This window comes from Coenobita brevimanus, chromosome 32, assembly GCF_032717465.1.
Source record: "Coenobita brevimanus isolate Jiangsu-jjx chromosome 32, ASM3271746v2, whole genome shotgun sequence".
NCBI classification, from domain to species: Eukaryota; Metazoa; Arthropoda; class Malacostraca; order Decapoda; family Coenobitidae; genus Coenobita; species Coenobita brevimanus.
The window spans coordinates 1,277,714-1,297,500 of record NC_136985.1 but is presented as its reverse complement, the minus strand read 5'-3'; the positions used below and the strand labels follow the sequence as shown (position 1 = coordinate 1,297,500).

At 44.8% G+C, this 19,787-nt stretch overlaps 1 protein-coding gene across 1 annotated transcript in view; it reads left to right on the top strand.

Annotated features, from left to right (window-relative positions):
* ATP8B (ATPase phospholipid transporting 8B) overlaps positions 1-19,787 on the top strand; it is a 66,675-nt gene that overhangs the window by 6,310 nt on the left and 40,578 nt on the right. The window contains exons 3-6 of the mRNA XM_080269183.1: positions 12,077-12,134; positions 16,012-16,225; positions 16,763-16,849; positions 17,634-17,752. Coding sequence (XP_080125309.1) covers positions 12,077-12,134; positions 16,012-16,225; positions 16,763-16,849; positions 17,634-17,752 — 478 coding nt within the window. The remainder of the gene's footprint in view (positions 1-12,076; positions 12,135-16,011; positions 16,226-16,762; positions 16,850-17,633; positions 17,753-19,787) is intronic.

Sequence of the window (19,787 nt, the reverse complement as noted above, 5' to 3'; positions counted from 1 at the left end):
AACAGGTCAACTCTGGAACTGTCTCCCTCTGTCTGTATTTCCCACTGCCTATGATCTCCAGTCTTTCAAACGCATCTTGAATTTGGCTCTCTTTTGTATTGTTTTTGTTTTTCTTGGAAGGAACGGGTAGCTGACTCCTAGCCTTGGGTTCCTCCTTCCTTGCATAAAAAAAAAACAAAGTAAATCGCTAAGGAAGAGGTGTTAGGGAGTAACTTTAGTCGACGTGAACAGCCTATGTAGAGAGGATGGAGAGTGAGAGACTAACTAGGAGAGTATGTGAGTGGAGTCGGGGACAGGGAGGGGTAGACCGAGGATGAGATGAAGCGATGGAGCGGAGGTATGAGAGACTGACAAGGAGAGTGTATGATAAACCACACACACACACACACACACACACACACACACACACACACACACACACACACACACACACACACACACACACACACACACAGAGGCGGGCAGAAACCTTATCGCTTCGCCTTGTAAAAAAAAACTTATTACAATGCATGCAGCTATCAGTCATAATGTCTATTTTTATCTATCAATGGGGTGGGTGTGTACGTGCTTTCAATGTAGTCACTGATAACGCACATGGCATACCTGTGTGCACATCCAATCGGTTCTGGTGTGTACGTTTTATGTGTACGTGGGTGGAGAAACCAGTCACGTATAAATGTGGGTTAAGCAGTCACGTACATGAAACCAGCCACGTATATATACCCTACCCTACCCTACCCTACTCTACCCAACCCTACCCTACCCTACCCTACCCTACCCTACCCTACTCTACCCTACTCTACCCAACCCTACCCTACCCTACCCTACCCTACCCTACCCTACCCTACTCTACCCAACCCTACCCTACCCTACCCTACCCTACCCAACCCTACCCTACCCTACCCAACCCACCCCACCCTACCCTACCCAACCCTACCCTACCCTGCCCGACCCTACCCTACCCTACTGTACCCTACCCAACCCTACCCTACCCCACCCCACCCCACCCTACCCTACCCAACCCTACCCTACCCAACCCTACCCTACCCTACCCTACCCTACCCAACCCTACCCTACCCTACCCTACCCAACCTAACCCAACCCAACCTTACCCAACCCAACCCTACCCTACCCTACCCTACCCAACCCTACCCTACCCTACCCTACCCTACCCTACCCTACCCTACCCTACCCAACCCAACCCTACCCTACCCTACCCTACCCTACCCAACCCTACCCTGCCCTGCCCTACCCTACCCTACCCTACCCTACCCTACCCTACCCAACCCTACCCTACCCTACCCTACCCTACCCTACCCTACCCAACCCTACCCTACCCTACCCTACCTTACCCTACCGTACCCTACCCAACCCAACCCAACCCTACCCAACCCAACCCTACCCTACCCTACCCTACCCTACCCTACCCTACCCAACCCTACCCTACCCTACCCTACCCTACCCAACCCTACCCTACCCTACCCAACCCTACCCTACCCTACCCTACCCTACCCAACCCTACCCTACCCTACCCTACCCTACTCTACTTCCACCCTACCCCTGCCCTACCCTACCCTACCCTACGCTATCTTACCCTACCCTACCCTACCCTACCCTACCCTACCCTAACCCAACCCTACCCAACCCTACCCTACCCTACCCTAACCCAACCCAACCCTACCCTACCCTACCCTACCCTACCCTAACCCTACCCTACCCTACCCTACCCTACCCTAACCCTACCCTACCCTACCCAACCCTAACCTACCCTAACCTAACCCAACCCTACCCTACCCTAACCTAACCCAACCCTACCCTACCCTAACCTAACCCAACCCTACCCTACCCTAACCTAACCCAACCCAACCCAACCCTACCCTACCCTAACCTAACCCTACCCTACCCTACCCTACCCTACCCTACCCTACCCTAACCTAACCCTACCCTACCCTACCCAACCCTACCCTACCCTACCCTAACCTAACCCAACCCTACCCTACCCTAACCTAACCCAACCCTACCCTAACCTAACCTAACCCTACCCTACCCTACCCTACCCAACCCAATCCAACCCTACCCTACCGTACTCTACCGTACTCTACCCTACCCTACCCTACCCTACCCTACCCAACCCTACCCTACCCTACCCACCCTAACCTAACCCAACCCAACCCACCAGACACTCAGATAAGTATACACAACTAACAATTATCCCTAATGGTGTGTGTGTGTGTGTGTGTGTGTGTGTGTGTGTGTGTGTGTATATATATTTGTGTGTATGTATATGTGTTTATGTGTGTGTTCATGTAGATACATACATACGATACGAATATATGAGTGTGTGTGTGTGGGTGTGTGTGTGTTTGTGTGTTAGTATATAGTGTGTGTGTATGTGTGTATATATTTGCGTGTATGTATATGTGTTTATGTGTGTGTTCATGTTGATACATACATACGATATATATGAGTGTGTGTGTGTGTGTGTGTGTGTTTTATTGTCACGCTTAATACACATAATAAAGACATTTGTACCAATTCTTCACCTTCTCTATGGTACACTTTCACGGTACCATTGCCTCTCCCTCCTCCATGGTAGCCCCCTCCATGACGTCACTACCATCATTCCCATAGCCAGGTCAACTCTGGAACTGTCTCCCTCTGTCTGTATTTCCCGCTGCCTATGACCTCCAGTGTAGGTAGGTAGGAAGGTTAACCAATACTCCCAGTCCTTCATGTATGCAACAGGTCAACTCTGGAACTGTCTCCCTCTGTCTGTATTTCCTATTGCCTATGACCTCCAGTGTAGGTAGGTAGGTAGGTAGGAAAGTTAACCAATACTCCCAGTCCCTCATGTATGCAACAGGTCAACTCTGGAACTGTCTCCCTCTGTCTGTATTTCCCTCTGCCTATGATCTCCACTCTTTCAGACGCAGTGTGTCCAGGCATCTCAAAATGAACGCATCTTGAATTTGGCTCTCTTTTGTATTGTTTTTTTCCTTGGAGGGAACGTTTTGCGGGCTCAGCCTTGGGTTCCTTCTTCCTCTCATAAAAAAAAAAAATCTTTATTATATGGCTTTAGACCAGAGAAAGACTAAGAAATAATGACTTTTTTCAATTTCCTTTCTCCTCCCTTCCTTCTCTCTTTCCGTCTCCTGTCTTTCTCTTCCTGTTTCCATTTCTCTCCCTCTCCCTCTACTCTCACCCCTTTCCTCCCTTCCTGTCTCCTTTCTCCCCTCCCATTCCCTCCCTCCTCCTCTCCCTCTGCTTCATCAAGTTTTCAAGATATCGACTCCTGTTTTGAGGTCCTCTCCACTCAGTTATTCTCTCTCTCTCTTTCTCTCTCTCTCTCTCAATCTCTCTCTCTCTTTCCCCTCCTTGTATTCGTTCACCATTGTATTTACGCCTCTCCATATTTTCTCATATTATTTCGCCTTATCTCGTTTTCTTTTATCCACATTTCTTATATTTTCGCCAATTTATTTTCGTATTTTCTCGCCAGTCGTTCGAATTTCGCGTCTTCGTGTTTTTGTTGTGAAATGAGACATCCTGGGTTGTGATTGGCTGATAGGTTGTGACGTAAGGGTTTGCTGTCCTCTGATTGGTCCTAACGGTGTGACGTCACGTGTTTATCTCTGTGACGTCACCAGCAAGCTCACCCCTGATTGGCTAGTGGTGCTGTGACGTCACCCTGCTCGTCCCTGATTGGCTGTCTGCCCCGCTTCGCCCCGCCCCTTTCAACCGATTGTCCCAAGGGCTTGCCATGTAAAATTCATGAACATCGCCACATAACGTAATGATCGGCAACAGGCGGCTTCTGCGAACGTGTCTGGGGGTGGTTCGTCACTGAGGAGGGACGGTGAGGTGTAGGGAACTCTATCTATCTATCTATCTATTGCCAGACGCCATAATCGGGTAAGGGGTGGGGGTTTGTCTTTGAGTTAGTTGTTTTACGGGGAGGGGCACTAACCCTCCACCAACCCACTTGTTGACACGTAGGCAGCACGTATGGTTTGGTTATATGGTTACCACCCAGCGTTGTAAATGGTTTCTTGGCTTACAGGAAACCATTTGGCTTGTCACTCAATGTAAAGCCATCTGTAAAGGAAAGAAAAGCAATAAGAAGTGACAGGAAAGATGCGAGAAATAGGAAGAGAGGAGGACAGACACAGAAAAAGAATGATAAAGGCTAAGGAAGAAGTAGGCAGCACTACATCAAGTGAGTGGATGATGGTAAGAAATAGGAAGAGAGGAGGACAGGCACAGAAAAAGAATGATAAAGGCTAAGGAAGAAGTAGGCAGCACCACATCAAGTGAGTGGATGATGGTAAGAAATAGGAAGAGAGGAGGACAGGCACAGAAAAAGAATGATAAAGGCTAAGGAAGAAGTAGGCAGCACTACATCAAGTGAGTGGATGATGGTAAGAAGTAGGAAGAGAGGAGGGCAGGCACAGAAAAAGAATGATAAAGGCTAAGGAAGAAGTAGGCAACACTACGTCAAGTGAGTGGATGATGGTAAGAAATAGGAAGAGAGGAGGACAGGCACAGAAAAAGAATGGTAAAGGCTAAGGAAGAAGTAGGCAGCACTACATCAAGTGAGTGGATGATGGTAAGAAATAGGAAGAGAGGAGGACAGGCACAGAAAAAGAATGATAAAGGCTAAGGAAGAAGTAGGCAGCACCACATCAAGTGAGTGGATGATGGTAAGAAATAGGAAGAGAGGAGGACAGGCACAGAAAAAGAATGATAAAGGCTAAGGAAGAAGTAGGCAGCACTACATCAAGTGAGTGGATGATGGTAAGAAGTAGGAAGAGAGGAGGGCAGGCACAGAAAAAGAATGATAAAGGCTAAGGAAGAAGTAGGCAGCACTACATCAAGTGAGTGGATGATGGTGAGAAATAGGAAGAGAGGAGGACAGACAGAAAAAGAATGATAAAGGCTATGGAAGAAGTAGGCAGCGCTACATCAAGTGAGTGCACGATGGTCGCCACGATTGACAAAAATATTCCATTGATTCCACCTTCCTTGTCGCCTCCGCCATGTCGTTTTTTATTTCAAAGTTTGATTTTGAAATATTCGAATTATTTCACCTTCCTTGCCGCCTCTAACTGCTATTTTGATTTTGATTTGAAAGGAGAGTATAAGATTTTGAAATATACCGGTAGTTTGCGGCTGCATTGACAAATATATTCGAATAATTCCACCTTTCTCGTTCCCTCTGCTATTTTGTTTTTATTTCAATGTTTACGTGAAGCTACAGAATGTGGTGAATGTTTTTGGTGTATCCGATAGAGCCAGGATTCCGGGGGCTTGAATGGTGAGTGAATGGAAGCGTGGCCCATTGGATTTGGCACCCCTTTTTAACGTGACAGCGTCCGGATTGACTCTATCGGATACGTTTATGTGAAGCTACAAAACGTTGTGAATGTTTTTGGCGTATCCGATAGAGCCAGGATTCCAGGGGCTTGAATGGTGAGTGAATGGAAGTGTGGCCCATTGGATGTGGTGAATGTTTTTGGTGGATCAGATAGAGCCAGGATTCCGGGGGCTTGAATGATGAGTGAATGGAAGCGTGGCCCATTGGATTGTGCAGATTTGGGCTGTCTGGACATTGCTACTCCTCACCCTGCCCTAGGGTGGGAAAGGAGGTCCGGATGATGATGATGATGATGATGATGGTGACGATGATGATGATGGTGACGATGATGATGATGATGATGGTGATGATAATGATGATAATGATAATGATGGTGATGATGATGGTGATGATGGTGATGATGATGGTGATGATGGTGATGATGATGGTGATGATGATGATGATGATGGTGATGATGATGATTATTATTACTGATGTCATCTAACTTGGTCTAAAATTGTCATCTTTGCATCTAGATTTAACAGTATGATGCTAGTCACGAAGAAGTGCTATGGAAAGCGTGTAGATCAGTAGCTGCGATAAGTTGCCTAAGAACAAACCTCACGAACGTGTTAAGATGCAAGAATGATAGTCACGAAGAAGAGCATTAAATACGAGGATAGAGGTGATGTGTGTGTGTGTGTGTGTGTGTGTGTGTGTGTGTGTGTGTGTGTGTGTACGTTTCTCGTGCATGTGCGTGTGGCAAGGACGTGTGTACTATAAAGAAGCGAGACAGGTAACTCTATCTTACTATATCTAAGAGAGAGAGAGGGAGAGAGAGAGAGAGAGAGAGAGAGAGAGAACTACAGGCCAATATCCCTCCTCTCTGTCCCAGGAAAAATACTTGAGGTCCTAATAGCAAGGCCTTTGGTTCCTTCTTCCTCGCACACACACACACACACACACACACACACACAAAAAGTAATCTAACACCATTCCTAGAAGAACATCACCTACTCAGCAACAAACAGCTTGGGTTCAGAGATGGCAGATCTGTTGCTGATCTTGTGCTCCAGTCTGCTAAATGGCACCAGTCACTGGATAGCGGGATGAATACGAGCGTCATTGCCACCAGGGCCTCATCACCAAACGAAAGAGTCAGGGGATCAGTGGTCATTTACTGCACCTGCTACACGACTACCTTAACGCCAGACCCCTACGTGTGGTGGTCAATGGTCACACTTCCAGCGAACTTCCAGTCGATGCCAGTGTGCCGCAGGGTAGCGTCCTTGGTGCAATCCTGTTAATCGTTTACTTCAATGACATACTACAGCATATCCCTGAAGCACAAGCATACGCAGATGACTGCACTCTAACATTCACTTGTGACAGACGTGATCGCCGGGCCGCCATAACACACATACATCAGTCCCTGCAGAGCATTGTGTCATGGGGCAGACGTTGGCAAGTTACCTTTGCTCCTGAGAAAACCCAGGCCATGTTAATGTCTCGGAGACCAGATCCTGCTGACGCTGGCCTTCCTAACATCCAGAGTGACAACAGAACACTGCCACTTCAGGATGCCATCTCTATCCTTGCGGTGGAATTCAACGCCAGCCTTACATTCACAAGCCATATCAAACGCCTACCCAAAAATGCTGCCTGGAAATTAGGCAGCATTCGGCGAATAGCCAATCTGCTCGACGATCGGGGAATAGAAATACTATATAAAGCCCAAGTTGGCAGTCTTATGGAGTACGCCCCACTGACCTGGTCATCCTGTCCACCCTCTTAGCTCAGGCTGCTGGACAAAGTTCAGAATCGAGCCGAAAGGTTGATCCAACTGAAGTCACAGCATCCAGGAACGGTTCTCCAGCCACTACAGACTCGAGGAAACGTGGGTGGCCTCTGTGTAATGTACAAAATACACAGGCAGAAGTCTCCCCATTTAGCAGCACTCCGTCTGCCTCCACCCCGTGTGCCTGCATGCGACACACGGGAATCCCACATCATGGAACACCAAGTGACTGTGCCCTTTGCCAGGACGGAGCAATACCTCAGGTCATTCCTGCCCCACTTGAGTCACCTCTGGAACTGCCCGGTGCGCCTGACAGACATTCACCAGTCAACTACCCTGCACCAGTTCAAGCTTCGCATCAACCGGTGGCTCCAAAATCAAGCAATATAATGTATCTGTGTATATATAGATTGTAATATGATCAGCGAAGTTAAGCAACGTTGGGTCTGGTTAGTACTTGGATGGGAACGTTCTCCCTACGTGTCAAGTGGGGTTGGTGGAGGATTAGTGCCCCTCCCTGTAAAACAATTAACTCTAATAAACCCTTGGCCACCCCGTTTGGGATACATGGCGTCTGGCAATGAATGAATGAATGAAAATATCTAAGTATACCTTAGCTGTTCCTAATATACACAGCACTTATAATAGTAAACTTAAATACACAGTTATTATCCATAAGTATCTAAATACTGTAATATTAAACCAATCATTAATTATAAATTATATATATACTTTCCTAATATCATCAGTATTATTCATGAAGTCTTTAGCACCCGTCTGGCAGCAAACTCTCATCCCTTTTCTGTCCAACTCTCTAATGCAAGAGTTAACCGTTACTCCCAGTCTTTCATTTATGCAACAGGTCAACTCTGGAACTGTCTCCCTCTGTCTGTATTTCCTGCTGCCTATGACCTCCAGTCTTTCAAACGCAGTGTGTCCAGGCATCTCAAAATAATCGGATCTTGAATTTGGCTCTCTCTTGTATTTTGTTTTTCTCTTGGAGGGAATTGTTACTGCGGGCTCATGGCCTTGGGTTCCTTCTTCCTCACATTAAAAAAAAAAACCATGTACAAAAATCTGAATAAAGTTAAAAGAGAGAGAGAGAGAGAGAGAGAGAGAGAGAGAGAGAGAGAGAGAGATCTTGGACAGTGAGCTAGAGACCTGAATTAGTGATAGTACTGATTGATAAGGGTACTTTGAGGGAGGGAGGAGGGAGGGAGGGAGAGGAGGTCGGGAGGGAGGAAGAGGAGACGAGGGAGGGAGGGAGAGGAGGGAGGGAAGGAGGAAGATAGGGGATAGGAGGGAGGAGAAGAGGAAGAGGAAGAGAAGGGTCTAAGAGAAAGAGATGGAAGAGGAAGAGGGGAGGAAAGGAAAGGAAGGAAGGAAGGAGGAGGGAAAGGAAGGAAGGAGGAGGAGACCAAGATGAGAGACAGACAGACAGACAGACAGGAAGAAAAACGAGAAAAGATGGAAGGGAAGGGTATGGCATAGAGAGAGAGAGAGAGAGAGAGAGAGAGAGAGAGAGAGTACAGGAGGATGTAGATAAGAGGCTTGATAAGATAAGTGAGAGAGTGAGCGAGTGAGTGAGAAATAGAGAGAGAGAGATCAGTGTTGAAATTGAACCCTTGTGAGACAGACGTAGATTCCAATAATAATAAAATAATAATAATAATAATAATAATAATAATAATAAAATGTTAATGAATTAGTGAAAGAAAATGGATATTGAAGAATTAACAGTGAAATATTTTGGCGAATTTTTTGAACTAAACAGCGAAACAAAAAGTGAATTTTTTGAAGTATATTAACTGTGAGAAATTCTGGCGATTTTTGTGTGTGTAATAAACTATTTTTAAATTTCTCGACACCATGAAGGGAAAGAAGAAACAGGAGTCTGTGGAAGGTAGATATAATGAAATGTGTTATTATTAATACTATTACTAGTAGCGGTAGTAGTAGTGTATATACAGTATTTATATATATATATATACACACACACCGTTCAGCGTGGCTATTGAGACCAGCTAGGGAATTGAGATCACCGTAAGGGACCTAAGCTACGAAGAAAGACTAAATAAACTGAATCTACCAACACTACAGGAGAGGAGGAAAAGAGGTGACGTCTATTTGCCAGACGCCTCAATCCCGTTTGGGGTGGCCACAAACAAATCGCCTCCAAGTCGCCCTGTCCCCCGCCATTTCACTGCCCTGCTCCCAACTCACACCCCCCTCTCTCATATACCTCTCCACCCCATCCCTCCATCTCATCCTCGGCCTCCCCCTCCCTCTTCCCCCCTCCACCTCACTCACATACACTCTCTTCGTCAGTCTCTCATATACCTCTCCACCCCATCCCTCCATCTCATCCTCGGCCTCCCCCTCCCTCTTCCCCCCTCCACCTCACTCACATACACTCTCTTCGTCAGTCTTTCACCCTCCATCCTCTCCACATGGCCAAACCACCTCAGTGTGTTCCTCATAACGCTTCCTATCACATGATAATGCTATGTAAGTGCATATCAGGGAAGGAGAAAATAGACATAAATGATTACTTAAGACAGTTTGACAAGGTGATCTCAATGTTAAGCCTGAATTAATGTTGACAATTAGACCAGCATACCTGGGTAATTAAGACCATCGCTTAACTTAGGTACTTTCTGTTCGTTTCTGAATGGTGGATCGGTATAAGAAATTAGTGACGCCTCGCGGTCCAGTACGCTCTTAACGCCACGACACGGGGGATTTAAGGAACCTGGCAGGCTGGGACAGAACACACCCTTGCTGTAGTTTGACGAGTCTGTTCCTCAAAACACTGCCGCCCTTGAGATGCGGGTCTTGAGTCTGATATCTTCCTATCTGTCTATCTATTGCCAGACGCCATAATCGGGTAAGGGGTGGCCATTTGACTTTGAGTTAGTTGTTTTACGGGGAGGGGCACTAACCCTCCACCAACCCACTTGCTGACACGTAGGGAGCACATATGGTTTGGTTATATGGTTACCACCCAGCGTTGTAAATGGTTTCCTGGCTTACAGGAAACCATTTGGCTTGTCACTCAATGTAAAGCCATCTGTAAAGGAAAGAAAAGCAATAAGAAGTGACAGGAAAGATGGGAGAAATAGGAAGAGAGGAGGACAGGCACAGAAAAAGAATGATAAAGGCTAAGGAAGAAGTAGGCAGCACTACATCAAGTGAGTGGATGATGGTAAGAAATAGGAAGAGAGGAGGACAGGCACAGAAAAAGAATGATAAAGGCTAAGGAAGAAGTAGGCAGCACTACATCAAGTGAGTGGATGATGGTGAGAAATAGGAAGAGAGGAGGACAGGCACAGAAAAAGAATGATAAAGGCTAAGGAAGAAGTAGGCAGCACTACATCAAGTGAGTGGATGATGGTAAGAAATAGGAAGAGAGGAGGACAGACACAGAATGATAAAGGTGGAGGAAGAAGTAGGCAGCACTACATCAAGTGAGTGGATGATAGTCGCCACCACCTACCAAATAACACCTAGGGAAATTCGTAACAGACCGCTTGGATCGTCAACACAGACATGTCGAACGGTTTAAGGAGTTTACCGGCAGAGGACAGTTTACCGGGAAGAAGGAACCCAAGGCCATGAGCGCGCAAAAACCGTTCCTTCCAAGAGAAAAACAAAATACAAGAGAGAGAGAATTTCAGTGATGTGTATGTAGGTGAGGTGGAGGGAGGGAGAGGGAGAGGTAGACCGAGGATGAGGTGGAGGGATGGAGTTGAGAGGTATATGAGGGAGGGGGGGGTGAGTTGGGGGGAGGGGAGTCAAATGGTGGGTGACAGAGTGACTTGGAGGCGTTTTGTCTGCGGCCACCCTTTGCGGGATTAGGGCGTCGGGCTATAGATAGATAGATAGATAGATAGTGATATCGCCAGGGATGTTTGTAGGAGTGAGGTTCAATCTCGTATCCTGGATCTATCTATCTGTCTATCTATCGATCGATCTATTGCCAGACGCCTTAATCCTGTAAGGGGTGGCCACAAACAAATCGCCTCCATGTCACCCTGTCCCCTGCCATTTCACTGCCCTGCTCCCAGCTCACACCCCCCTCTCTCATATACCTCTCCACCCCATCCCTCCATCTCATCCTTGGCCTCCCCCTCCATCACCCCCCTCCACCTCACTCACATACACTCTCCTCGTCAGTCTCTCATATACCTCTCCACTCCATTCCTCCATCTCATCCTTGGCCTCCCCCTCCCTCTACCCTCCACCCCACTCACATACACTCTCCTCGTCAGTCTTTCATATACCTCTCCACTCCATCCCTCCATCTCATCCTTGGCCTCCCCCTCCCTCTACCCCCCTCCCTCTACCCCCCTCCACCTCACTCACATACACTCCTCGTTAGTCTCTCATATACCTCTCCACTCCATCCCTCCATCTCATCCTCGGCCTCCCCCTCCGTCTCTGTCTGGTCAGTGAAATTAATTCGTACGAAAAATATAAATAACTCACGGTTCTGCCATCAAAAAGAATATTCGCAATCTTGTTCGCAATCATGTTCGCAATCTTGTTCGCAATCATGTTCGCAATCTTGTTCGCAATCGTATTCGCGTTCGCAAATTTTGAAAAGCATACTTGAATCATCACTATTTCAAATGTCTTGTCTCTCTCTCTCTCTCTCGCTCTCTCTCTCTCTCTCTCTCTCTCTCTCTCTCTCTCTCTCTCCTTATATCGATTAGCGAGTCATGTTCAATATTGGATAGGGTCAGAGAGAGAGAGAGAGAGAGAGAGAGAGAGAGAGAGTTTTATTGAGAGAAATTGGTTTGAGAGGGAGAAAATATTCGAGATATAGGGGCAGAGAGAGAGAAAGAAAGAGAGAGAGAGAGAGAGAGAGAGAGAGAGAGAGAGAGAGAGAGATTAGAGCTAACTTTATTTTCTTTCTTTTTCAGAGACAGAGAGACGCATCATCCCCAACAATCCCGAATTCAACGCACAGTTTAATTATGCCTCCATCTCATCCTTATTCCCTCCTCTACCCTCACCATTTCACATACACTGCGATTTAGTCTTTGTTATACCTTACTGTCCTCTTCTGTGTTACCCAAATCCCTTCCATCTATCCTTGGCCTCACCTTTTCCCCTCCACCTCACTCACATTTATCTCCTTGTCTCTCATTACCACCCATTACTGTCCATCTTCCTTGGCCTCCCTCCCTTACCCTCCATCCTTCCAATATCGCCCATACACCTTTTCCTCGTCATTTTGTCTATTACATCGTAGTATTCTAGTTGTATTCTCCACTCTATCCCTAACACAACAGGTCAACTCTTGGACTGTCTCCCCTCCCTGTCTGTATTTCCTGCTGCCTCTGACTCCAGTCTTTCACCTGGTGTCAGGCATCACATGATCGGATCTTGAATTTGGCTCTCTCTTGTATTGTATAATAGGTCAACTCTGGAACTGTCCATCCCTCCATGTCTGTATTTCCTCGGCCTATGATCTCCAGTCTCTGTCAAACGCAGTGTGTCCAGGTATTCAAAATGATCGGATCTTGAAATTTGGCTCTCTCTTGTATTGTATAATAGGTCAACTCTGGAACTGTTCTGCCCTCTGTCTGAATATTTCCTGCTGCCTATGATCTCCAGTCTTTCAAACGCAGTGTGTCCAGGCAGTCTCAAAATGATCGGAATCTTGTATTCGCGTTCGCAAATTGTATTGTATAATAGGTCATACTCTGGAACTGTCATCACTATTTCAAATGTCTGCTGCCTATGATCTCCAGTCTTTCAAACGCAGTGTGTCCAGGCATCTCAAATCTCGGATCTCTCTCTTGGCTCTCTCTCTCTCCTTAATAGGTCAACTCTGGAACTGTCTCCTCTGTCTGTATTTCCTGCTGCCTATTGATCTCCAGGGTCTTTCAAACGAGTGTGTCAGAGCATCTCAAGAGGGATGATCGAGATCTTGAGAGAGTTTTATTGTATTTTGGTTTTTCTCTTGAGAGGGAGAAGATATTCGAGATATAGGGGCAGAGAGAGAGAAAGAAAGAGAGAGAGAGAGAGAGAGAGAGAGAGAGAGAGAGAGAGAGAGGAGGAAAGTAAGAGAGTAATAAACAAAATAAATCACTTAGGAAAAGGTTTTTGTTTTAGACCAAGTGAGAGAGAGAGAGAGAGAGAGAGAGAGAGAGAGAGAGAGAGTGAGAGAGAGAGAGAGAGAGATCACTTAGAGAAAGAGGTGTTAGGCGATAGAGCTAACTTTATTTTCTTTTCTTTGTAATACAGAAGAGGACAGAGAGACGCATCATCCCCAAAATAAATCACTTAGAATTCAACGCATATTGGAAGGATTTATGTAACAGAAGAGTACAGTAAGGTGTAATAAACAAAATAAATCACCTTTTCCTATGCGATGTTAGGCGATATTGGAATGATTTATGTAACACAGAAGAGGACAGTAGGTGTAATATACAAATAAATCACTTAGGAAAAGGTGTTAGGCGATTTATTGGAAGGATTTATGTAACAGAAGAGGACAGTAAGGTGTAATAAACAAAATAAATCACTTTAAGTGATTTAGGTGTTTATTACATCGTAGTATTCTAGTTGTATTCTCAGAAGAGGACAGTAAGGTGTAATAAACACAACAGGTCAACTCTGGAACTGTCTCCCTGGCGTATTTCCTGCTGCCTATGACCTCCAGTCTTTCAAACGACAGTAAGGTGTCCAGGCATAAACAAAATAAATCACTTAGGAATTTGGCTCTCTTGGCGATTTTGTTTTTCTCTATGGAAGGAACAGAAGAGGCTCAGCCTTGGTTCCTTCTTCCTCGCACAAAATAAATCACTTAGGAAAAGGTGTTAGGCGATATTGGAAGGATATATGTAATACAGAAGAGGACAGTAAGGTGTAACAAAATAAATCACTTAGGAAAAGGTGTTAGGTGATTTTGGAAGGATTTATGTAACACAGGACAGTAAGGTGTAATAAACAAAATAAATCACTTAGGAAAAGGTGTTAGGTGATATTGGAAGGATTTATTTCAGAAGAGGACAGTAAGGTGTAATAAACAAAATAAATCACTTAGGAAAAGGTGTTTGGGGATATTGGAAGGATTTATTTCAGAAGAGGACAGTAAGGTGTAATAAACAAAATAAATCTCTTAGAAAAAGGTGTTAGGCAAAACTGGAAAGATTTATATAACAGAAGAAGACAGTAAGGTGTAATAAACCATCTAAATCGCTTAGGAAAAGGTGTTAGGGAGTCTTCAGTTCCGTGGGGTGGAGGAGGATATGTTGTCACAGTTCCATTGACCGGTGAGATAGTGGCTGATAAGCGATAAGAGAGAGAGAGAGAGAGAGTATGGAAAGAAGAAAGGTGTGTGTGTGTGTGTGTGTGAGAGAGAGAGAGATGAAAAGAAGGAAACGTGTGTGTGTGTGTGTGTGTGTGTGTGTGTGTGTGTGTGTGAGAGAGAGAGAGAGAGAGAGAGAGGTATGTAAAGAAGGAAAGGTGTGTGTGTGTGTGTGTGTGTGTGAGAGAGAGAGAGAGAGAGAGAGAGAGAGAGAGAGAGAGGAAAAGAAGGAAAGGTGTGATAGTGGTAGTATTAGTAGTAGTAGTAGTAGTAGTAATATAGTAATGGTGGTGGTAGTAGTAGTAATAGTAGTAGTTGTAGTAGTAGTATAGTAATAGTAGTAGCAGTAGTAGTAGTAGTAGAAGTAGTAGTAGTAGCAGCAGCATTGTGTTTATCTATTTGTATTAGTCATAGATAGATAGATGGGTAGGTAGGTCGAAAGAGAGAGAGAGAGAGAGAGATAGTGATCTAGAGTAGAGGTGACAGACGGAGTGACTCGATAAGCAGACAGACAGACAGACAGACAGGACTCAGATAGATAGATAGTGAAGGAAAAATAGATAGATAGAAGGATGAATGTGTACAATAGATATAATGCGGACTAGATAGATAGATTGATAGATAGACGGATAGATAGAGTTTGTGTGTGTGTGTGTGTGTGTGTGTGTGTGTGTGTGTGTGTGTACATACTGTCTATTATGTATACCAGTAATTGTGTGTTTGTATATGTGCATGTGCGTAGTGATATCCATGTGTACTACCATGTGCACCTACCAGTCATGTATGTAAACCTGTGTACACATAAGAATTCATTGATCACAATACACAACTCATTTCCTTACTGACTTGTTTGTATCGGCTGTGTGTGTGTGTGTGTGTGTGTGTGTGTGTGTGTGTGTACATTTATTGACCAGTATGTGTAAATGTGTGTGTGTGTGTGTGTGTGTGTGTGTGTGTGTGTGTGTGTGTGTTTATGTATGTATGTATCATCATCATAATCATCATCATCATCATCATCATCATCATCATCATCATTTTCATCATCACCAATCATTCTATTCATCTGTCTGTCTGTCTATCTACCTATCTGTCTATCCATCCATCTAGCCATCCATCTATCTATCTATCTATCCATCCATCCATCTGTCTATCTAACTATCCATCCATCCATCCATTCATCTGTCTATCTATCTAAATATCCATCCATCCATCCATCCATCCATCCATCCATCCACCCATCCATCCACCTATCTACCCATCAATCCATCCATCCATCAACCATCTTACTAACACAGTCTTTCCCTCCACAGAAGAACTACATCAGCACCATCCATCCATCCATCTATCTGTCTATTTGAACATCTATCTATCTATCTATCTATCTGTCCATCCATCCATCAACCATCTTACTAACCCACAATCTTTCCATCCACAGAAGAATTACATCAACACTATCCATCCATCCATATATCTATCTATCTGTCTATCTATCTCTCCTTCCATCAACCATCTTACTAACCCACAGTCTTTCCCTCTACAGAAGAACTACATCAAGACCTCTAAGTACACCCTGCTCAATTTCGTGCCATACAACCTCTTCGAGCAGTTCCAGCGGCTCGCCAACTTCTACTTTTTGTGTCTACTGGTGCTACAACTCATCCCTGTTATATCTTCACTATCGCCAATCACCACAGCCGTACCCCTGATTGGCGTACTGGCGGTTACGGCCGTTAAAGACGCCTATGATGATTTTGTGAGTCCGTTGGAAGTTTGAAATTTGAAATATGAAGTTTTGAATGTTAAACACCTCTTTCGTTCCTTCGTTTCTCTAGTCATGTCCTCTTTTTCCTTCTCTCTCTGTCACACTATAATTTCATCCCTTCTCTTCTCCTTTCCTCCTCCTCCTCCTCCTCCTCCTCCTCCTCCTCTCTCTTCCTCTTCTACTTCCTCCTCCTCTTTTCATCTAAATCTTCTATCTGTGACACTCAAGAATTTCATCCCCTCTCCTCCTCTCTTTCTCTTTTCCTCCACCTTCTCCTCTTCTTTCCTCCCTCTCTCTCTTTTTCCTTCTCCTCCTCAGCTTCCTCTGCCTCACCCACTCCTCTCCTCTCCTCCTCTCTTTTCTCTTTTCCTCCACCTTCTCCTCTTCTTTCTCCGCTCGTCTCTTCTTCCTTCTCCCCCTCAACTTCCTATGCCTCTTTGTCTCTCTCTCTCTCTCTCTCTCTCTCTCTCTCTCTCTCTCTCTCTCTCTCTCTCTCTCTCTCTCACATTATCTTTATCATCTCTCCAGCAACGCCATCGCAGCGACAACCACGTCAATCGGCGAAAGTCTTGGGTTTTACGAAATGGACAGCTGGTGGAGGAGTCCTGGTCGAAGGTACGTAACACATGCCCTTTATTGATTTATTCCTGATTATGTTCTTTACACCTCTTCCTTAGTGGTTTATTTCTGATTCTGTTCCATTACTTTAGGCCTTTTCGTTACTGGTTTATTCATGATTCTGTTCCATTACTTAACACCTCTTCCTTAGTGGTTTATTTCTGATTCTGTCCCATTACTTAACACCTCTTCCTTAGTGGTTTATTTCTGATTCTGTCCCATTACTTAACACCTCTTCCTTAGTGGTTTATTTCTGATTCTGTCCCATTACTTAACATCTCTTCCTTAGTGATTTATTTCTGATTCTGTTCCATTACTTAACACTTCTTCCTTACTGGTTTATTCTTGATTCTACTTTATTACTTTACGCCTCTTCCTTACCGGTTTATTTCTGCTGGTTAATTTGGAAGATAAATCACAAAGGAGTAGGTGCTAGGGGCTTGCATGCGTTAGCCTTGGTCACCTAATGGCGGCTCTCCATGCTGCTTGATCTCTGGCAGCCTCCTTATTCAGTCCCTTATCCCTGAAAAATAGATTCACAGATAGATGGACATAGATAGATGAATAGATAGATAGACAGGTAGACATTAATAGATAGATAGATAGATAGTTAGATTTGTGGTTAACCGCCACACGTTCAGTACAGGTCGTGGTGGGTGACGTAATTCAAATGGAGAATAACAGACAGACAGATAAAAATATGTATATAGAGGTAGACAAATAGATAGATAGATAGATAGATTGTGGTAGAGATAGACTAACCGCCACACGTTCAATACAGGTCGTGGTGGGTGACGTAATTCGAATGGAGAATGATTCGTTTGTGGCGGCGGACGTTTTACTTCTCTCCACGTCAGAACCCAACGGACTCTGTTATATTGAGACCTCAGAGCTGGATGGGTGAGTATTATTATTATTATTATTATTATTATTATTATTATTATTATTATTTGGTGGTAGGTGGGGGGCGCTAACCATCCACGCACTCGATTTAGTGCTGCTTTGGGTGTCTGCCCTTGCCTCTCTTCCTTCCTTCCTCTTCTGTCTTTCTTTCCTTCATTCTTTCCTCTTCCTTCTGCCTGTGGGTGACTTTACACTCCCTCTTCTGTCTTTCTTTCCTTCATTCTTTCCTCTTCCTTCTGCCTGTGGGTGACTTTACACTCTCTTCTGTCTTTCTTTCCTTCATTCTTTCCTCTTCCTTCTGCCTGTGGGTGACTTTACACTCCCTCTTCTGTCTTTCTTTCCTTCATTCTTTCCTCTTCCTTCTGCCTGTGGGTCACTTTACACTCCCTCTTCTGTCTTTCTTTCCTTCATTCTTTCCTCTTCCTTCTGCCTGTGGGTGACTTTACACTCCCTCTTCTGTCTTTCTTTCCTTCATTCTTTCCTCTTCCTTCTGCCTGTGGGTGACTTTACACTCCCTCTTCTGTCTTTCTTTCCTTCATTCTTTCCTCTTCCTTCTGCCTGTGGGTGACTTTACACTCCCTCTTCTGTCTTTCTTTCCTTCATTCTTTCCTCTTCCTTCTGCCTGTGGGTCACTTTACACTCCCTCTTCTGTCTTTCTTTCCTTCATTCTTTCCTCTTCCTTCTGCCTGTGGGTGACTTTACACTCCCTCTTCTGTCTTTCTTTCCTTCATTCTTTCCTCTTCCTTCTGCCTGTGGGTGACTTTACACTCCCTCTTCTGTCTTTCTTTCCTTCATTCTTTCCTCTTCCTTCTGCCTGTGGGTGACTTTACACTCCCTCTTCTGTCTTTCTTTCCTTCATTCTTTCCTCTTCCTTCTGCCTGTGGGTGACTCTACACTCCCTCTTCTTTCTTTCTTTCCTTCATTCTTTCCTCTTCCTTCTGCCAGTGGGTGACTTTACACTCCCTCTTCTGTCTTTCTTTCCTTCATTCTTTCCTCTTCTTTCTGCCTGTGGGTGACTTTACACTCCCTCTTCTGTCTTTCTTTCCTTCATTCTTTCCTCTTCCGTCTGCCTGTGGGTGACTTTACACTCCCTCTTCTGTCTTCTTTCCTTCATTCTTTCCTCTTCCTTCTGCCTGTGGGTCACTTTACACTCCCTCTTCTGTCTTTCTTTCCTTCATTCTTTCCTCTTCCTTCTGCCTGTGGGTGACTTTACACTCCCTCTTCTGTCTTTCTTTCCTTCATTCTTTCCTCTTCCTTCTGCCTGTGGGTCACTTTACACTCCCTCTTCTGTCTTTCTTTCCTTCATTCTTTCCTCTTCCTTCTGCCTGTGGGTCACTTTACACTCCCTCTTCTGTCTTTCTTTCCTTCATTCTTTCCTCTTCCGTCTGCCTGTGGGTCACTTTACACTCCCTCTTCTGTCTTTCTTTCCTTCATTCTTTCCTCTTCCTTCTGCCTGTGGGTGACTTTACACTCCCTCTTCTGTCTTTCTTTCCTTCATTCTTTCCTCTTCCTTCTGCCTGTGGGTGACTCTACACTGAGTGACAAGCCAAATGGTTTCCTGTACACCAGGAAACCATTTACTACGCTGGGTGGTAACCGTAACACCAAATTATGACGCCTGGTGGTTTAGTGGGTAATTAAGGCGCTCCAGTCGGATTGAGCCGGTGCAGGTTTATATCCAAGGGGTGGTTGGGGTTTATTGCTCACGTAATGCCACTCAGGGATGAGTGAGGCTGGTCACTCTCATCTTAAATGTCAGCACCAACTTGCCTAGCCCCGGCCTCCTACGCTCCTCATGGGGCAACACAGGATTGGAGGATGGATGGATGGATTATTATTATTATTATTATTATTATTATTATTATTATTATTATTTATTGCTTTTCTATTAGTTATTATTATTAGTAATTAGGATTATTATTAGTAATATTTTTGTTATTATTTTTATTGTTATTATTTCTATTATTATTATTATCATCATTATCATTATTATTATTATCATTATTATTATTATTGAGAGGTATATGAGGGA